Raw genomic sequence first — 20,847 nt, forward strand, 5'->3', positions numbered from 1 at the left:
CAGGTAGGTAGGTAGGTAGGTAGACAAGTAGGAAGGCAGGCAGGTAGATTGGTAAGTAGGTAAGTAAGAAGGTAAGCTGGATGGTAAGTAGGCAAATGGTAGGCAGATTGTGGGTAGGCAGGATGTAGACAGTGAGTTAAAAAAGGACGAATACTACACAGGGAGGTTTTTATGAGGTAGGGAGTTAAAAGGGATGCAGGGAAGCAGTAAATGGATTGAATAGGAAGGTGAGCTAAATGGGAAGGTTGTAAAAAGCTGGTAAAAAGACAGGCTATGAAGCGTACGGTACTGACAGAGTGGGGAAGCAGCTGGAAGGAAGGTAGGTAGGTAGGTAAATACAGTGACAGGTAGACGGGCGGTAGGTTAACAAATAGCAGGCTGACAAGCAGGTAAAGGCAGGCAGAAGAGGAAAAGATGAGGTGAAGTGTATTAAGAGAGGAAGGTGAGATAGGAAGACATGGAGAGTTAGGAGAGATAAGGAAACAACAGGTAAGGTGCCTGTAAAGATGAAGGAATAGGGACAAAAACAAAGGAGAGGGAGAGGGGGAGGAGGGTAAATATACAGGTAGGTGGTATATAAGCGGCAGAACATAGTGGGAGAGAGGATGGCGTGTTGAATGGATGAATGGATAAGAGGCAGTGAAGTAGGTAGGGAGGCTGCAAGGAGACAGGTAGAGAGGCAGAGAAGTAGGAGGAAGAAAGGGAGGACGGAGGGAGGGGAAGACTGCGAAGCAAGTAGAGATACGGAAAGAGGAGGAGGGAGAGAAAGACTGTGACGGCGAGAAAGGTAGGGAGGGAGACATGAACTTGAGAGAGAGAGGGGGGGGGGAGGGAGACGATGCAGAAATATAAAGAGGTCAGATGACAAAGAAAACAGGGAGAAAAAAAGAGATGGGCGGAACGGATTCTGAAAAAGCACGAGAAACTGGGAGAAAGAAAGGGTGTCAAATACACAGAAAGGCAGGTAGACAGGGAAGAATGAAGACAAGGAGATAGAGAACACAAGGGAAGCATGGACACAGGAGGGAAGGAGACAAAGGAACAGAGAAACCAAAGGAAACAGAGAGATAGTGATGGGAGTAACGATACAGAGAAAGCAGCAGAAACAGAGACACACACACACGGAGACAGGGAGAGAAGGAGGGAGGGAAACAAATGAGGGAGGGAAAACAGAGAGACAGGGAAAGCTAGACTGGAAGACAGAGGAGACGGGGAAACAGATATGAAGGAAGGCAAGGAGGCAAGGATGTGAATAGAGAGGGAGATAAAGGGAAGGAGGGAGGTAAGGAAAAGGTAGGGAGGATGAAGTGAGGTAGAAGGATAGTGAGCCAACGGGGTACGGAAGATGTGAGGAGGGGAGGAATGAGGGATGTAAAGGAAGGCTGTTAGGAAGGTAGCAGAGAGAGAGAGAGAGAGAGAGTTATCAGAGCGAATGCCGGGATGATGGGGATGGAGATGAGGAGGGGGGAGGGGGACGTGGAGAGGAAATGAGGTCGGAGAGAGGAAAATAACCTTAAATTGGCGGATGAATGCATGAAGGAATGAAAGCAGGACAAAATTAAGGACGATTGGGTGAAAGCATGAAGAGAAAGGAGATTAGATGGGTGGATGGATGGATGGATGGATGGGTGGATTGATGGATGGATGGATGGGTAGATGAATGAATGATGGATAGATAACGGATAAATGAAATGTGTGATGAATAATGAATGGAAACAGATGGACAGAGAGGACATATGGATGGACGGAAGGATGGACAGGCAGAAGAATGAACAAGAGGAAGGAAGGAAGGATGGGAGGAAAGAAGAAAGGAACGATGGAAGGAACGAAGGATGGACGGATGGATGGATGGACTAATGGAAGGATAGTTAGAAAATGAGAAGATAGGACAAATGGATGAATGTATAAGTCACATGAAGAACAGATGGATGATGAAGTGGATGGCGCGATGAAAAATGAAGATGAGGAAAACAGAATTTTATATTTAAGTAAAAAATTAAAGAAGACGGGAAAAGGTGAGGAAAATGTTAAATTTATTTTTTCCACACAGTATTCTCTCTCTCTCTCTCTCTCTCTCTCTCTCTCTCTCTCTCTCTCTCTCGCTCGCTCGCTCGCTCTCTCCCCAGCTCAAGCCTCCTTTCAAGGCATATTAAGGCCTGTTAATGTAAAGTACAAACTCTCATAAGCAGGAAACGAGGGCTAAAAATGCGCTCTCTCTCTCTCTCTCTCTCTCTCTCTCTCTCTCTCTCTCTTTCCATTTGCTGTCGCTCTCACTAATTTGATCACATCTGCGCAATCAAGGAAGATGCATTTTCTCATTCCCTCACTCACACTTTCGCTCACTCCCTCACTCACTCACTTACAGCTCAGTCTCTTACGCATTCTCACTCAAAATCTCACTCACTCCTTTATTAATTTTACACTTCACTCGCTCACTCAAACTCTTCTACTCACTCATTCACATACGTCCTTACTAACTCTAACGCTTGCTCATTCTCTTACTAACTCACTCACTCCCACTCTCCTACCAGCAAGCTCACTCAGTCCCACATCTCAACCTCTCACTTACCCACTTTACTAGCTCTACTTAATCTCTCTCTCTTTCTCTCTCTCTCTCTCTCTCTCTCTCTCTCTCTCTCTCTCTCTCTCTCTCTCCTGTTATGTCCTCTTCCAGTTCATACCTCATCTCTCCCTCTCCCTTTCCCTCCTTCCTCTCAAATTTCTCCTCATTCCTTTTTTCCGCTCCCATCCCCCTATGTCTCTCGTTTCCCAGCCCTTATTCATTCCCTACCTCTGTCTTCCCTCTCATTCCTCTCTCAGTCTTTCCTTTCCACTTTATCTTCCTCAGTCCTTTCTCATGTCACTCTTTCCCACCCTATCCTTCCTAATTTTTTTCTGTCTCTGTCTCGCCTTCCTTCCCTTTGTCTTTCTTTCTTTTTCCACCCTATCCTCCCTTTCATTTCTCCGTCGTCCCATCCTCCCTCCTTCCCATCTCCCCCTTGTTCCCATCTCCCCTCCCTCCCATTTCCCTTTCTTCCTATGTTTCCTCCCTTCTATCTCTCTTATTCATGTATTTCCTTCTTCCTATCCTCCTTTTCTGCTATGTTACCTCCCCATCTCTCCTTTCTGTGCTCCATCCCTGTTATTTCTCCTTCCCATGTTGTCTCTTGTCTCTCCATTATTCCATTTTCATTCTCTCGTATCTCCCAATCTTCCTACGTTCCCTCCTCCATCTATCCTTATTATATTCCCTCCCCCATCTCTCCTTCTTCCCATATTCACTCCCTCCCATCTCACCTTTTTCTCATCTTCTCTCCTCCCATCTTCTTTTCATGTTCCACCCATCCCGTCCCTCCTTTCTCCTATGTTCCCTTCCTCCTTTCTCCCTTCAGTTTGATGTTCTATCCCTCGTATCTCCCCTTCTTCCCACATTCCCCTTCTCCTATTTTCCTTTCTTTATATAACTTCTCTCTCCCGTCTCCCTATCTTCCTTCCAGCGTCCTTTCGTTCAACGTCTCTCTTTTTCATTATATTTTCTTTCCCTCCTTTCTTCCCTTTCTCTCTCCTTTCCATCTAATATGCAGTACCAAGGGAAGCTGCATTTTCTCATTCTCTCACACAAACTCTCGTTCATTCACTCAAATCTAGCTCATTCACTCTCACTCCAGCTCGATCCTTAATTCAATCTCTCGCTCAGACTCCCATGTCCTCGTCTTCTCTCCACCTCCACCTCACCTTGCGGGGCCAGAGGCAGGGAGTGAGGGCTGACATCACCACGGGAGGAGGTCGAGTTTTTGTTGCCACCACTGACGAGGCGAGAGGGCCTGGGCGAATCGGTCTCCCCCTTGTTATTGTTGAGGACAGGGAGGGATCCAGCCCCCCCTTGCCCGCCCCCCGTCGTGTGCACATTGCCCCCGCCCTCCCCACGGTTTCTCCCGCCTCCTCCTCCCGCGTCGCCGTCCGCGTGGTTGGTGTGGCCGGTACGGGAGGACGCGTCGTGCGGGAGGTTCACACGGGACGAGGAGTTGCTCTTGTTGGTCAGCACAGGAAGTTTCTGTGGACGGGAAGGAGATAGGTTAGATTTATGCATTTCTAAGACACGAAGATCATTAGGACTATCAATTTTTGCTAAGAGACTAGGGGGATATATTGCATGTCCCTCTAAAATAACAACAGCAGCAGCAGCAGCAACAACAACAACAACAACAATAATAATAATAACAATAACAATAATAAAATAATAATAATAATAATAATAATAATAATAATAATAATAACAATAATAACAATAATATATCAGATTCATTTATTTACAAGCTGGACTTAGTAACCAATGCAATCAACAGGAGGAGGATGTGATGGGTCAGTATGTTAACAGTTTAATGCACAAGTAAATACTCGTAGTCTATAGGAATTATGTAAAACTGCTAATGCCTGAAAACATGTAGTATTACTCTTTTATTACAGCATCAGAAAAACTGTAGGGGAAACATAAGGTATATAGGAGAAAGTAAAGGAAATCTGTAGGCTTGACAGGAATAAATCCGTGTGTATAATAAGCATACAATAAACTAGAAAAATGACAACTGCAGTACAAATATAAAAAATCCCACAGTAGACGGGCAATGATGAATTACAGGAACTTTAGCTACAATTGAATACCTACCCCTGCAATACCTGAAATCTTCTTTAATATAATGATGAACTAAATCCAATGTTAATACAGTCTTCGTAGACCAAAGGCAGTGTCCATAAACTTTTAAACCTAAGTTGCGTCTGGGGTTGTTTGTACAGGTATATAGGATTCTATTTACTCATGCATGTAACAAGCCCTTCACTCTAAAATCTGAGTGACTATTCTGAGTTTCAAAAATTCGTTACAATGATAAATGATTTGTTATAGTAACTAACTGCTATACAGACTTCATCTATGGTTCGTTCCCCTTAAATTGGCCCACATTATCATCGTTCTGAGGTTTATTTCACGCAGCTCAATGGAAGAAAAAGACATTGCTACGGCTCTACATACTTTCCATTGCACCTCATCGTAACTAGCATCTCACTCTAGTGCTCTCTTGTGACAGCTTAGCATTCACGAGAGAGAGAGAGAGAGAGAGAGAGAGAGAGAGAGAGAGAGAGAGAGAGAGAGAGACAGACAGACAGACAGACAGACAGATGGCAATTTTAGCCCAAGTTAGAGTAAAAACAGTATAAAAAATGGTTAAGATCTTTTATAAATACTTCTAACCTGTTTTCCTCGTTCATTTACTCATGTTCTCTCTAGAATAAATGATGGACATACTTTGCCCTTTGATAATTCGCTCAGGTATGTGGCCTTGACCTTTAACACATCTGGACCTTTGATGTATTAAAGTCAGAGGCATTCCTACTAAGAATTTTCACCGCCAAGTTTTCTTCAGTTTACGGGAACACTTGTACCGTGTTATCTTTTGAAGGGAAGGGTTGGGAGGGGCTCATAGGGGTGGTAAGGAAGACACGAAGCGCAAATAAAGGTCACGACTCAAGCGACGTTGGATCTTGTGCCCCTACGCCCTTTTATTTTCAAGTTTTAAACCCCCTTCTACACATCAGCTCCATCATCCTAAAACCCTTAACCTGCTTCCATCTGAGTCCAGTTAAACGTAGTGCTCTGTGAATTTACCCTATCCCAAACAACTCAGATTCGTCTGTTGTCCGTAAAGATGCGAGTTTACTCATGGGATGTGTATGGGGCAGGGAACGCCATAAAACACTCCCTCCAATATCAATCCAGAATGAGACAATCCACATTCAGTACTGGTGGTGAGTATTAGGTCGAAGTGGTGGCAGATGAAGGTGTATGGCACTTTGGAGGACTGTTAGACTACAAGGTACGAATTGCCAAAGTCTATGGCCAGGGTTGGAGAAAAATTAAAACGATAAACAAACACTCTTGCCAATGCACCATATTATATGAAAATACCCAATCTGATGACTTGTGTTTGGAAAACAGGACTCAAATGGCGGTATGAGGTTAACGCTGTGCCCTCTACTACCGCCTTTTCCACCAAGCCTCTCCTGTTTTCTATCGCGTCCCAACCCCTCCTGCCTTCCTTGTTCCTTTGTTCTCTCTGGTTCTCTCGAATTTAGGCAAGACTTTCCTCAAACCTCTACAGTATATCATAGATCAACAGCATATATGTCACTAGCTGTTATATAGTGTGTTATGTCTTAGTGCCTTCACACAGTAACTCCATCTGCTACGTGCTCTGTAAACGCTGAGCTTCAAGAAAATGACAGCCAAGGCAATGTCTAGAGGCAAATACATAAAAAAGGGGAAGGATCCAAGTCTGACCGAAAATTGTTGTTGTATCCTCGTAATAAACACAAGAACTGGATGTGGGTATAATTGATCGAATCTAGCAGTGGTTTCATGCCAGCAAAGAGGGAAACAAATTAAACTGCAGAATACTGAGTTTGCTAATCAGGCAATTCGGATAAAATGAAGGAAGAGACAGAGAGAAAGGGGGGGGGGATTAAGGAATGAGCAAGGATGAAGGAATGAAACAAAAAGTAAAAGAGGATGAGAGGAAAGAAGAAAGACGAGATATGGAAGGACAAGAAGGACGAGAGGAACGGCAGGAATGAAGGGACAGGTGTACCCCCCCTCCACAATATGTCTACCCCCTGATGTATATATGTCCCCCCCCCCAATGCATACATGCCCCCACTAAACTTGCTGACCTAGCACGCTTTCCCAGGGCCCCACGCCTGGGCGAAGGCGTTATTGCATCAGTTCATAGCAGGCAGCCAAGACGGGCAGACTATTTTACTGTGAGCTCATAATAAACTCCTTATCTAGCTGTTTGTACACGGAGTTTCTATCACCAAAGTATTGCAAGTTACACAGGAGGGAAAATGAATGGGGTTGAGGAGAGAGAATGAGAGAAAGAAGACAAGGTGAGGAAAGAGAGGAAGGAAGGGGAGAAACACGAGAACACACAGAGAAGTGAAAGTATGAGAGAGAAAAATGGAAGGGAAACGAGAGACCTGTTGTGATCCCTTGGCTCTCCCGAGATGAAACTAGAATTTGAGCCCTAAAACACGAACCCCTAAAACTTCTAATTAATTCACACCACCAACACAAACTATAAAACCAGATTAAACCCTGCACTACGAAAACCTCTTCTGCATCCTATTAGTATCAACAGGTGACTATCCAGCTTAAGGAAGACATTACATGCAAAGATTGCTAACGACGCATGTTCCTACTCCCCTCACTTCCGGACACCTCAGTATAATCGTCTGGCGGCAGCAAGATTAACATACAAGAGACGCTACTGTATTGAGCGGTTAAAATAGTGTCCAGAAGGGAGATATATATATATATATATATAAAGAGAGAGAGAGAGAGAGAGAGAGAGAGAATCAAGAACGAAGAAAAATTGCTAAGAACCGAAAAAATAGCAAGAAATGGAGAAAAAACAGGAAAGAACGGGACAAGAACAAAGAACTGATGAAACAAAGCATGGGACGAAGAAGAACTAGCAAATGGGGAAAAACAGCCATGAACGGAGAAAAATAGCAGAAAAATACAGCACAGAAAGGAGAAAAATAGCAGAGAAAAACAGCATAGAGAGGAGAAAAAACAGCATAGTAAAACGGCAGAGAGGAGAAAAATGGCAGAGAAAAACAGCACAAAACGGAGGAAAATAGGAGAAAAACACGCACCGAGAGGTGAAAAATAGCGGAGAAAAACAGCAAACATGGAGAAAAATAGGAGAAAAACAGCATAGAGAGGATAAAAAAAATAGCAGAGAAAAACAGCACAACACGGAGGAAAATAACAGAAAAACACAGCACTGAGAGGAGAAAAACGGCAGAGAAAAACAACACAGAACGGAGAAAACTATCAAAGAAAGGAGAAAAAGTAGCAAAAACATAGAAAAAAACAGCAACGAACGCAAGACGCAACTTCTCTGAAATTTCCCAGCCACTCTCGTCACTCCAATGAGATCCTTCCTTTGAAATCAGGGCTGGGATTGGCTAGGGAAGAAAATGAATAAAAATAGGATGGAAAAAATATGCTGTACCCTTTTTATTACTGGGGACGTGGATGCTTTTACCTGTATTGATATTCTCTCTCTCTCTCTCTCTCTCTCCAGTATCTCAATCCTTTCTACACTCATCCTTCCTTATCCTTTCTACATCTTTTCTTCCATTCATTCCAAATTATTCTCTCCAATTGTATTTTTCGTCTCATCTCCTTTCTTTCCTCCTCCACTTTATTTTTCCTTTTCACTTCATCACACACATTCCATCTCCTAATTCAATTTTGTGTCTGACTTGGTTATATTTTTCAGTCGGTATTTTCTTTATTCTGTCTGGCTGTCTGGCTGTGTGTGTGTCTCTCTCTCCTTCCTCCTCCTCCTAGCTCCTCATCCTCATCCTCTTCTTCCCTTGTGAAATTATCATCTGCTCTCCATCTCCATTTTCGCTGACTTTTTTCTACCTCTTGCCAGTTGTGTTTTATCTCTTCCCTTTTCCTCTGCCCTTCACAATTCATCACCCTCACTCCATCTCATCTAATCTTGTGTCAGGATCTTGGCTGTCTTCTTTCCTCTGGTATTTTTCCTTTCATCTCATTTTCTTTTTCCTTTCCTCCCTCTTCGACTCATCCTCCTCCATCCATTCTCTCGTTTAATCTTGTGTTATACTTCTGACTTTTCTCTTTCCCCTTGCATATCTCTCTCTCTCTCTCTCTCTCTCTCTCTCTCTCTCCCCCCCCCTCCATCTCTCATTACTTCATTACCCCTACTCCGTCTCCTCCTTCATTCCTGTCTGTCTTCTAATTCTCTTTTCCTCGTACGTATTTTTGTTTCGTCATTCTCTTTCTTTCCTTCACTTCTTCCCTCCAAGTTTCATTAGTCCCACATTACCTGCTCATTTAGTCTTGAGTTAGATTTGTTTTTGTTTTCCAGTTTCTATCTTTAGCCTAATCTCATTCTCGCTCCTTCTCCGACGCTTTTTTCTTTCTTGCACGTTTAATTACTCTCACGTCTCTCTCTCTCTCTCTCTCTCTACTTCTTTTTCCCGTCCACGTTGCATTACCTCCGCTGCACCTCCTTACTTAATCTTATTTCCGACTTCTCTCCTTACCCCTCTCCCTCATCTCACACCACACTTACCTTCCCTCTTCTCCTTTGTCTCATAATTACGTTCTATTCCGTATGGTCTTTATTTACCATTCTGTACAAGCATCAATACTCTGAAAACTGTGTCGCTGAATGACCTGCATGAATGAGCAAATATGAAAAGTAAAAAAAGGAAAAGAAAGAAAAAGAAAAGAACAGAAAATACAGGTTGAAATAACGATTGATAATACAGCAGACGAATGGTATATGTACAAAAAATGTTTATAATGGAATGCCCAAACGTGGATGAGCGCTTTAGTATTAAAACAAAATCACTGTACACATCCCTATCCTGCAAATTTTCTTTTTCCTTCAGTGCTGCCTTTCTCTCTCTGTCTATCCAAAATTCTCTGCCTACCAAAATCACGTCAATAGTTAACACAGAAATGTCGAAAGAAAATGAACCATTTTATGACTTTTCACACTACTTCCTGAACATGCAATAAACATGTTATGCATAATAAGATCAATATATTAATTTATCTACTTATTGAACTTTTATTATGAGTTCAACTTTCTACATCCACTTGACACTCCACTTCCTAAGGCCCAGCAGTCCTTGTATGTGCCATAAATCTGTTAGTTGTAGCATTACTGATCTCAGCTCAACCATTTCTACAGCTGTTCCTCCTAAACATTCTCACTGAATTCAGACCTATTGTTCTCAAAATAAACATGAATGCTGAAAACTGAAAATACACTACGACTTAAATCGAGAAATAAGAAAGCCAAGAATGAATTTTGCAATGAATTTACAGATTACTGAGCTTTGCAGAATTTTCATGTATACAAAATGATCAACACAGTAAATTGTGGTAATATGATAATGTTTACGTGTTTTCAATGACTAACACCGCCATGGGATAAAGTAAAGTTTGCGGAAAGCTGATGCCGTGAATCGTTTGCTCAGACGAACGCTGCATGTCAACACCGCCAAATTATGTATGCGAGACCTGATCCCCCAAACTTCGGCCTTTATAATATGTGCCAAATTTTCGACTTATTATCAATGTATCGATCTCTAATATCTGCCTGTTTATCTATACATGCCATAATCTATCTACCTACCCATCAGACTGTCTTTATACTTTCATTTTTGCATGTCTAAGTCTATCCATCTATCTATCTATCTCTATCTACCTGTCTGTCTGCCTGCCTGTTTGTCTGTCTGCCCATCTGTCTGTCTGTCTGTGGCCTGTTGTCGTATCCTGTGAGAGGTTTTAGTATATACCTAAGTTAGTTATCCTTGCATGTAGTTCCTTCATTTCAAACAGGTGGGTATTGTCGTCCGTCTGCAGTTTATTGCACGCAGGTCAGGAGCAGAAAGTCAATGATGCGGCCCTACATACATCCCATCGCACTTCCTATTGACTAGCTAGGCTCTTGTTATTGCTTAGCATTCAAGATGGGGAGAGGGCAAATATACTAGTTAAAATGGACAAGGTATACTTAGGCTCAGGACGAAAAAATGCACATACCTACACTTTAACTCCCGGAAAATATGTTACAAATATACGATACTTCCTGATATGCCATATTTTAGAACCGATTCAGTACTGTCGGGAAAATTTCTAGGACTAAATATTTTTCCAGGACTCTCCAGGATTTCCACGACTTTCGGGAAATTCTACATAGTTCATAGCTTCCTCGTTTTTCCCCTCCTCCCGTCTCTCTCTCTCTCTCTCTCTCTCTTGTCGTTCCTTCCCACGCTTCCTTATGCTCTTCTTTCACACATACGTACACGCAGAAAGGTACAAATATATTTTACTCTCTCTCTCTCTCTCTCTCTCTCTCTCTCTCTCTCTCTCTCTCTCGTTATTTCCGGCCCTGAAGGTGGACGCTTGGACCGAAGTTTTCCTCCTTGTCCGTTTGTGTGTCTGTCCAAGAGATTTAGGAAAAAAAAAAAAAGAATGAGATAATCAAAACGAAAATAACAGAAATGAATGAAGTGGTGAAATTCTGTTGAAAAAAATATCTCATTATGGCAGTTTTCTAAGTGGCACAGGAAGCTTCGTTACACCTCTTCCTTGACGATATATTTTGCCGACAACACTTTATAATCTCCTCCGTATTATTTATCTCGATTTAGTACTGACGTAGCTTACTTCAACATTAAAGAGGAAACTTAGGGGTCAAGTGCATAATAAACCGCTGAGAAAAAATTGCTAAGAAATCTCCACGGCCACTAAAAATACAGACTTATATAACATTTTACCTTGCCTTACTGGAGGTATGCACTCTACTGAAAGTCCTTTTTGCCTCACGTTCTCCTTTTCCTGGCTTTTCTATCACTCTCACTCTATCTCTAACCCTCTCCCTCCCACACACGGCTTTCTCCTTTGATCTCATTCTTGGTATTCGTCTGTATTTCTCACACTCTTTTCCCTCTTCTCTTTTCCCTCACGTACTCTCATGTTTTTATCTCTTATCCAGCCCTGTCCCTCCTACCCAGCAACTTTTCCACACATTCCTGGAGTTTGACGCCTTTTTTTTTTATTTCTACCTCCCTTTACCATTTCTTTTCCCTCATTTAGTCTTGTCCCCGCTCTCTCTCTCTCTCTCTCTCTCTCTCTCTCTCTCTCTCTCTCTCTCCCCAACTCCATCTTCTCCATTCATTCCCTTTTTTCTTCAACTTTTGGTCTTCCCCCTATTCCTCGTCCACTCGCCCCATTTCTCACCCCCCTCTCTCTCTCTCTCTCTCTCTCTCTCTCTCTCTCTCTCACACACACACACACACACACACACACTTTTCCATAATCTCGAAGTCAGCAAAACACTCGGCTCAACCTCAAAACTTGGTTCATTCCCTGAGTTAAGACTTTTCTTTTTAATTGATTTTATTTTTTAGTGCGCGGAGGGAAAGAGAGAGGAAATTGAGAGAGGTGAATAACAGGGATATGGCGAGAGAGAGAGAGAGAGAGAGAGGATGGTAAAGAAGGAAAACATGGGAGGGTATAATGACAAGAGGAACAACGGGAGCGGAAGGCGAAGAGAAAGAGAAAAACAAAGAGGAAGATAAAAGAGACGATAAAAGTGGAAGAAAGTGCAAGAATTGAGAGAAACGGGAAGAGGAAAAAGTAAGATGGAGAAGCGATGGAATGAAGAAAATAAAAGATGGACGACATGAAAAGTGAGAATTTTTATATACCACAGCTAAGGTAAAAAATCATACACAACAGCAGAAACCTGAGACAAAATCAATTCTCTCTCTCTCTCCTCCAAAAAGATGTGAGCCAATTTTCATTCCGCGGAGTCTCTGGGGGATTTGGAAAAAAAAAAAATACAAAATGATGTCGATGATAAGATGGATGGATGGAGGATCGGATGGCTGAATGAACGGATTGATTAACTGATGGATGAATGGATGGACGGATGAATGAATGGATGGCTGACTGGGTGTGGATGGTTGAATGGGTGTCTGAGTCAATGGTTGGGTAGAGACTGAATTGATGAATGGATGGACTGGATGACTGAATAGATGGATGAACTGATGATTGAGCAGATAAATGACTGTATGGATGGATGGATGGATGGATGGATGGATGGATAGATGAAAGAATGAATGAATGAATGAATGAATGAATGAATGGTTGACTGACTGGTTGGATGCATGAATAGACGTAAGAATGGATGGATTAAATGGCCAAATGAATAAGATAATGTCATAGGAAGCGCGGGCGTATTCATATTCACAAAAAACATACGATCAGTTTCTTATGGCGAGCTGACAGTAATTTGTTTGTGAATGTAAGACTATGATGGTTGAAATGACAGAGGTCTTATTCCCAAGTAAGGATATTCTTAAACTCCTCTTCCTTCTCAGCTTATTTCCTCATAATGATTCCCTTTATGCACACTATTTCGGTATTAACTCCGTCTACGCGATTACATCCCTTATGCCTCAGAAAATCACTGGAATCTGGTACCAAGGACTTTTAATTATTTCACTCCTAACACAAAACAATTCTGTTCACCTGACGAAACCCAAGCATTCAACGAGGTAAAAGCTGTCACAGAGGCAAAGTGCGTCTTGAAAATGGCCACTGTTGCTACTGGAGTTATATTGGTATATTATTTAAGCTATGGCGGCATCGATATAAGAGGGCGGTGGAAATGCCCAGTTATATAAACGTCCATCACTTCCCCACTTATCCCCCGAAGGAGGATTGTGGGTTGGATGTGAGGAGCAACTTCAGTCTACTGGGGTCACATTCACAAGAATCTCGAGCTACTCGTACAACAACACCAACAACAACAGCAACAATAACAACAACAACAACAACTATTACTATTACTACTACTACTACTACTACTGCTACAATACTACTACTACTACTACTACTACCACCACCACCACTACCACCACATTTAAGCAAACATAAAACGAGCATAATCATGTCGTGAGGAGAAATCATAGCACTCAAACGGATACGGAAAAAAAAAAAAATACCGATGGCACAGGAGACCGAATTTACTGACGACTGAAAGCCTTTTCCATTTCTCTCTTTTTCTTACTATTTTACGGAGATTTTATTATTAGTTCTCAGAATACTGAGATTTAGGATTCGAAAAATTCTAACGCCATGCAGCATTTTAATTAATACACTGACAACCGGAATGGAAAAAGTTAATTGGATCATCTGAAATTTTTGTGTCCGTGGTCTTAAAGGAATATTAAATTAACTTCTCGTGCTGACAATAAATACACAGCTTGAGAAGACAATGGAGTTTCTTGTTTTTTATCTTCAAAGTATTCGGGTAGTTAATGAAAAAAATATCACCTAAACCTGCAACAGTAACTAAACCCATAGAGGAACAGATAACATTAACTTCAACAGTGAGAACAGAAAAGAAAGTGTCATCAAAATCAAACATGTTTCGTGAGCCTCAAGCCAGGGGATATAATTACACTTTGGTATAAATTAAGATGCAAACCAGAAACCCAGTAAGTCTCTCCTTGAAGAAAAAAAGAACAGGGAACAAAAATAATAGCTGGATTAATAACAAAGAAAGTAAAACAAACGACAAAAACTTAACAAAAACACACCACCAGTGACCAAAACCCGCCTAACCAATGCTGGAAAAAAAAAAAAAAAAAAAAAAACGATTCTCACCACGCTAGAATTTTAACCAGGGATGGGAACCATTTCAAAACACACACACACACACACACACACACACACACACACACACACCGCAGCACAAATCAAGAAATAAAAATCTCTCCCAAACAACAAAATACAAAAACACTTAGAAAGAACACAGAGAAAGCAAGATGGCACAGACAGAACCCAAAGAAAGCAGGCGATTGACTCAGAAGAGGAACGAATAAAAATCGCAGAAAACAGCAGGACAGCAATATTTCACAACCACACAACTGCGCTGAAGAGAACACAGGGACTAAAGCGTCACTAAAGAGGATGTACAGGCAAATCTCACTCAAAAAACTCACATAACCCACATACCGCTTAAAATGCACACAGCTCCATATTCCGCTCAAAAACGCATAGAGCTCAGATCCCCATTAAAAAAAACGCACATAGCAGGACTTCCCCTAAAATTAAAGGGCTCAATTATCCACTTAAAAACGTACATTACAGAGATACCACTCAGAGACGTACATAGCACAAACTGTACTTATAATGCACATTGTACAACTTGAACCCACACACGAACGTACAACAGGGCCCACTCAAAAGCGCATATAACAAGATTTTCACCAAAAAATGCACATACAAAAACATCCATTAAAAACACATACAGAACTTTCACTCAAAATCACGTAACACCGATTCAGCTCGAAAAGGCACACTCGTATACAGAAAACGTACACAGAAAATGGCCCGCTCCAAAACAATAGTATACTCATCCCATATCAATGCACAATACACAATTCTCACTGAAAAATGCACATGAATAGTTCTCTCATACACGCTCACAATACAATACCACAAAATCCACACAACGCAGTTTACATAATTTCCACCCAAAACGCACACGGTTCTGGTTCGCTATTAACGTACATGACAATCCAGATAAAAACGCACATACCATAAAACAATGAAAACGTCAGTCCCACATTAGGCAAAGCACACATTATCAGTAAAAATAAAGGAATACGATGAATAAATCAGTGACGCAGTCGAGAACACAGAACATACACCCAGCATAACACAAAACAGACACCCAGCACAACACAGAACACAGAACATACACCCAGCATAACAAAAGAGACACACAGCATAACACAGAACAAAGAACAGACACCCAGCATTACACATAACACAAAACAGACACCCAGCATAACACAGACCAGACACCCAGCATAACACAGACCAGACACCCAGCATAACACAGACCAGACACCCAGCATAACACAGACCAGACACCCAGCATAACACAGAACAGACACCCAGCATAACACAGACCAGACACCCAGCATAACACAGACCAGACACCCAGCATAACACAGAACAGACACCCAGCATAACACAGACACCCAGCATTACACAGAACAGACACCCAGCATAACACAGACCAGACACCCAGCATAACACAGACCAGACACCCAGCATAACACAGAACAGACACCCAGCATTACACAGACCAGACACCCAGCATAACACAGAACAGACACCCAGCATAATACAGAACAGACACCCAGCATTACACAGAACAGACACCCAGCATAACACAGACACCCAGCATTACACAGAACAGACACCCAGCATAACACAGACCAGACACCCAGCATAACACAGACCAGACACCCAGCATAACACAGACCAGACACCCAGCATAACACAGACACCCAGCATAACACAGAACAGACACCCAGCATAACACAGACACCCAGCATAACACAGAACAGACACCCAGCATAACACAGAACAGACACCCAGCATAACACAGAACAGACACCCAGCATTACACAGACCAGACACCCAGCATAACACAGAACAGACACCCAGCATTACACAGACCAGACACCCAGCATAACACAGAACAGACACCCAGCATTACACAGACCAGACACCCAGCATAACACAGAACAGACACCCAGCATTACACAGAACAGACACCCAGCATAACACAGAGCACAAAACATACATGAAGCATAATACAGAGTAGACATCCAGCACAACACAGAAAACAACCCAGCATAACACATACCACACATCCAGCATAACACAGGACAACCAACATAACACAAAGAACACCCATGATAACAGAACACACACCCAGCATAACTTAACACAGAAGAACATCCGGAATATGGGATAACTAGGAATAAACACCCAGCATAACAAATAACAAACACAACATCTAAAAATAAAAGACGAGGCATCAAGCGTTGTAAACACACACACACACACACACACACACACACACACACACACACACACACGCTCGCTGGTGCAGTGGTAACGTTCCCGCTTGCCAACTGGTGGACGGGAGTTCGCGCCTCGCTCAGGTTGCGAAAAGTTTCACTGACGAAGTGGGTGGTTACTGTCCCCCTAGAGCAAGGGGACGGGTGTGTGCGTGTGTGAAGGTCACAGCCTTGCCCTTAGATAGGACTATATGAGCTCTCAGCTCCCTTCCGGGAGGGTAAAAGCTGATGATCACGACCATCAAGTGATCCTGACCGACCCGGTGAATTACACACACACACACGCACACGATGACATTAAAAACAAGCTCTCGACCCAACGGATGACACAGAACAGGTATTAATAAAGGTGAACTTCTGCCAGAACTTGTGACAGCAGATACTCAGAACAACAGAGAACACACAGAACAAATAGCAGAACACGAGCAACAGGGTAAACGGAATATAAAGAACCCGTAAAACAAGAGAAGAGAACAGATTAGCTAGCTGAATGGAACGCACACAAAGCAGAAATTCCAACATAAAGGAAAGTTCTGCGTAACAAACAACACAGAACAAAATATGAAGAATAGGACACACACACACACACACACACACACACACACACACACACACACACACACACACACACACAAGAAAAACATACAGTAAGGTGAGCTGAGAACACAAGACAGAACTTGGGATAAAAAAGGTGAAGAGTACACGAACACACAAATACATATATCAGAACACACAAAAACATTTACAAAGAAAGACAGCCGGGCAAAAAAAAATTATGTATGTATAAAAAAAAAAAAGGATATGTACTCACAGATCCCAAAACATAGATTAGGATGAATATAGAACACAGAGAACACACCTCGATGAACAAAAACACAGATAACTGGAAACACAGATCGTAAAACACCCGCAAGCACAAACAGCTCATCATGCAGGAGAACACAGACACCTGCATCATTATGAAGAAGCTAGGACACACAGAACACATAACAGAACAAGGAAAACAGGTCAAAAAGGCAGAACACATGAACACATTAATAAGAGAGTACACAGAAAATGACATAAAAAATCACTAAGAAAAACACAGTACAAGAAAGATACCAAATAAGATGCAAACACAAAAACACAGGAGGAACAGTGAGAGACAGAACACAGGCACCCAAGGAACACAGAATTTGGATAGAGAACAGTGAACACACAACAAAATAAGGTACAAAATAAAGTGGACAGAGAAACACAGAACTCGAACAGAACAAAGTACATAGTAAGAACAGACAATAAAAAAAAAATACCGAGAGAGAACAAAGAATAGAGCACAGTAAGGCTAGGAGAGCACACAATACAGAGAACAAAGAACAGAGAGCACAGTACTGGAATACAAGAAATTACACTTCGAAGAACACTGAACATAGAACAGCGCTCAGGATACGGAAAGCAAAAGAAGAGAATGCAGAAAAGATAGAAAGGAACATAATATGGGAAATAAAGAACACAACACGATACAGAACGCGCAGAACACAGAACAACACAGAAGAAGCCAAACTTTATGGAGAACACAGGACAACAGTACATGAAGTTACAGAAAACGTAAAGAACATAGAACACGGAAAACAGATAAAGAAACGGAAAATGACAGAATACAAAAACAAAAGAGAGTACAAAATATGAAGAACACAGATCGGAGGAATATGGAGAACAGACGAGATAGCAGAACAGAACAGACTCTAGACCTGCAACACAGAACTTTAAGAACATATTACACAGAACATAAAGAGAATACGGAAAAAATAGACACCTTGACAAGAGAACAACATATGAAGAACAGACAGAACAAACGTGAAAACAAGGCAGAACAGAACATGAAAGAAAAGAACTCGAAAAACACAGAACCAGACTGCAGAACAACACATGAGAAAGAGATGGAACAAAAAAAAAAAAAAAAAAATTAGAGAACACTGAACAAGAAACAGCAAAACAGCAGATGGAGAACAAATGGAACAATGAACGCAGAACAGGACACAGAAGAAAAGCACTTGAAAAACAGAGCACACGATGAACATATGAAAAATATATAGAAAAGAATGCAAGGAGAACACGACACGGCAGAACAGGGAATGAGGAAGAGAAGAGTGAACACGGAGAAGCCATGACGGTAGAACAGAGAACACCGAGAACACGTGAAGAACAGGTAGAAAAGAGAGCACAGGAGAACATGACGGTGCAGATGAGTTCATGAAGAAGATAGAACACTGAACAAAGAGAACACCCGCCCACGCCTGGCAGTGAGCACCGATATCTCCTCTTTAGTGCTGAGAACTGACGTCATAACTAGACTAAACTCGGCTCGCACTCACCTTATCCCCATTCTCACTCACTGATTCACTAATTCACTCACTGACTCCCCGCTCATTTAGTCACTCACTCCCCTGACTCGCTCACTCACCTCTTCCTCCTGACTTACTCATCCTCACTAACTCACACATTCACTCTACCTCATTCACTCACTCAACCTTACACACTAACCCCCCCCCCCTCAATCCCGGCTCACTCACTCACCCACCCACCTGAATCATGCGCTCGCTCACTCACTCACTCGCTCCCCTACTCACTTTGACAAACTCACTCCCCCTGATTCACTCACACCCTCCCTCTGACTCCATCACTCACTCTCCCTGACTCCCTCTCCCCCTGACTCACTTACTTTCACCCACCCCATCCCCCCTTAACTCCTTCCTGGCTCATTCACTTCCCCTGATTCATTCACGCAATCACTGATTCTGAGTCCCTTTTCTCCCTGACTAACGTACACCGCATCTTTTAACTTACTCTCCCTGTCTTACTCTCCCTCCCTAACTCACTGCCTCTGACTCACTCACTTTCCCTGACTCACTCATTACCCCGACTCATTCACATTCTTTCCTTCTGTCACTTTCCCTGACTCCTTCCCTCATTTTCCCTCATTCACTTCTCTTGACTCACTCCCTCCTACATACTCACCCTCCTTCACTAGCTCCCTTACTCAATCACTCTCGCCTCCAAGACTCCCACCTTCTAACTCTCCCTCTTTCACTCCTTCCCATCTTTTTCACTCCCCCCTACCTCCTTCATTCCACCTTATACTCCCTTCCTTCCTCCATCTCCCTCACTCCCATCTTCTGACTCTCCTTTTTTCATTTCCTCCTTTCTCCTTCACTGCCTCCCTCCCTCCCACTTTTTTATCCCTCTCTCTCTCCCACTTTCTGGCTCTCCTTCATTCACTTCTGACTCTCCTTCATTCACTTCTGACTCTCCTTCCTTTACTTCTGACTCTCCTTCCTTCACTCCTTTCGTTCTCCTTCACGACCTCCCTCACTCTCACCTTCTGACCGTTTTTCCTTCACTCCCTCCCTCCTTCCCACCTTCTGACTCTCCTCTTGACTCTCCCTCCCTCTCCCTCACTCCCATCTTTTGGCTCTCTCCTTCACTCCCCCGGATTCTCCCTCACTCCCTCCCCCCTCCCCGCTCCCACCTTCCTCCGGTACGTCATCCCCTTTCCTCCCCATCAACTCTCTATGTTTCCATTCTCCCCCATTCTCAACCTCCCAGACTTTCGATCTCTCTCCCTCACCCCTCCCTCATCCTTCCCGATTCTTCCTCATCCCCATGACTCTACAGTACATTTCTAACACCTCCTCATTTCTCTCTCTCTCTCTCTCTCTCTCTCTCTCTCTCTCTCCAGACGGCTCCTCATCCTCCCACATTGGCTCATTCTCCCAGCCTCACCCCCCTTTTCTACTCTATAACCTCCATCACTCTCCCTCTCCCTTTCTCTCCCCCATTCCCTCTCCCTTTCTCTCCCTCATTCCCTCTCCCCTTCCCACACTCCCTCTCTCTCTAAACTTTTCATGACTGCTTACTTTCTTCTTCCTCCCCTCCACATGACTCACCCTATCTTTCCCTCACACTGCCTGCCTCCTCCCGTATCTCTCTCTAATCCCACCCTTCCTGTTTCTCTATCTTTGTCTTTAATTAATAGAATAGTTTTGTTAGGTATATCCATCCTTATAGCAAACAACCTCAAAAAGACCAGCTGATCTGATCCAGTTTGCTTTCCTTTGTACTCCTTTGTATTCCCTCAAGATATTCACCCTCCTCCTACACATTCCCAGATATTTTACTTTACTTCCTTAGCCTATCCTCCCTTCTCCCTTCCAGCACTTGATCACCCTTCCTACCTTCCTCTACTTGATCTCCCTTCCTCCACTTGATCTCCCTTCCTTTCTTTCCCTCGATCGTTTTCTCTCC

The 20,847-nt window shown here is 42.7% G+C and overlaps 1 protein-coding gene across 1 annotated transcript in view; it reads right to left on the bottom strand.

The window, feature by feature from the left end:
• The window catches only part of LOC145400203 (uncharacterized), a 115,674-nt gene that overhangs the window by 52,727 nt on the left and 42,100 nt on the right, over window positions 1-20,847 (bottom strand). Inside the window, exon 3 of the mRNA XM_080272718.1 lies at window positions 3,736-4,054. Within this exon, the coding sequence (XP_080128844.1) occupies window positions 3,736-4,054 (319 nt within the window). The remainder of the gene's footprint in view (window positions 1-3,735; window positions 4,055-20,847) is intronic.

This window comes from Coenobita brevimanus, chromosome 51 (genome assembly GCF_032717465.1).
Source record: "Coenobita brevimanus isolate Jiangsu-jjx chromosome 51, ASM3271746v2, whole genome shotgun sequence".
In the NCBI taxonomy this organism is placed as follows: Eukaryota; Metazoa; Arthropoda; class Malacostraca; order Decapoda; family Coenobitidae; genus Coenobita; species Coenobita brevimanus.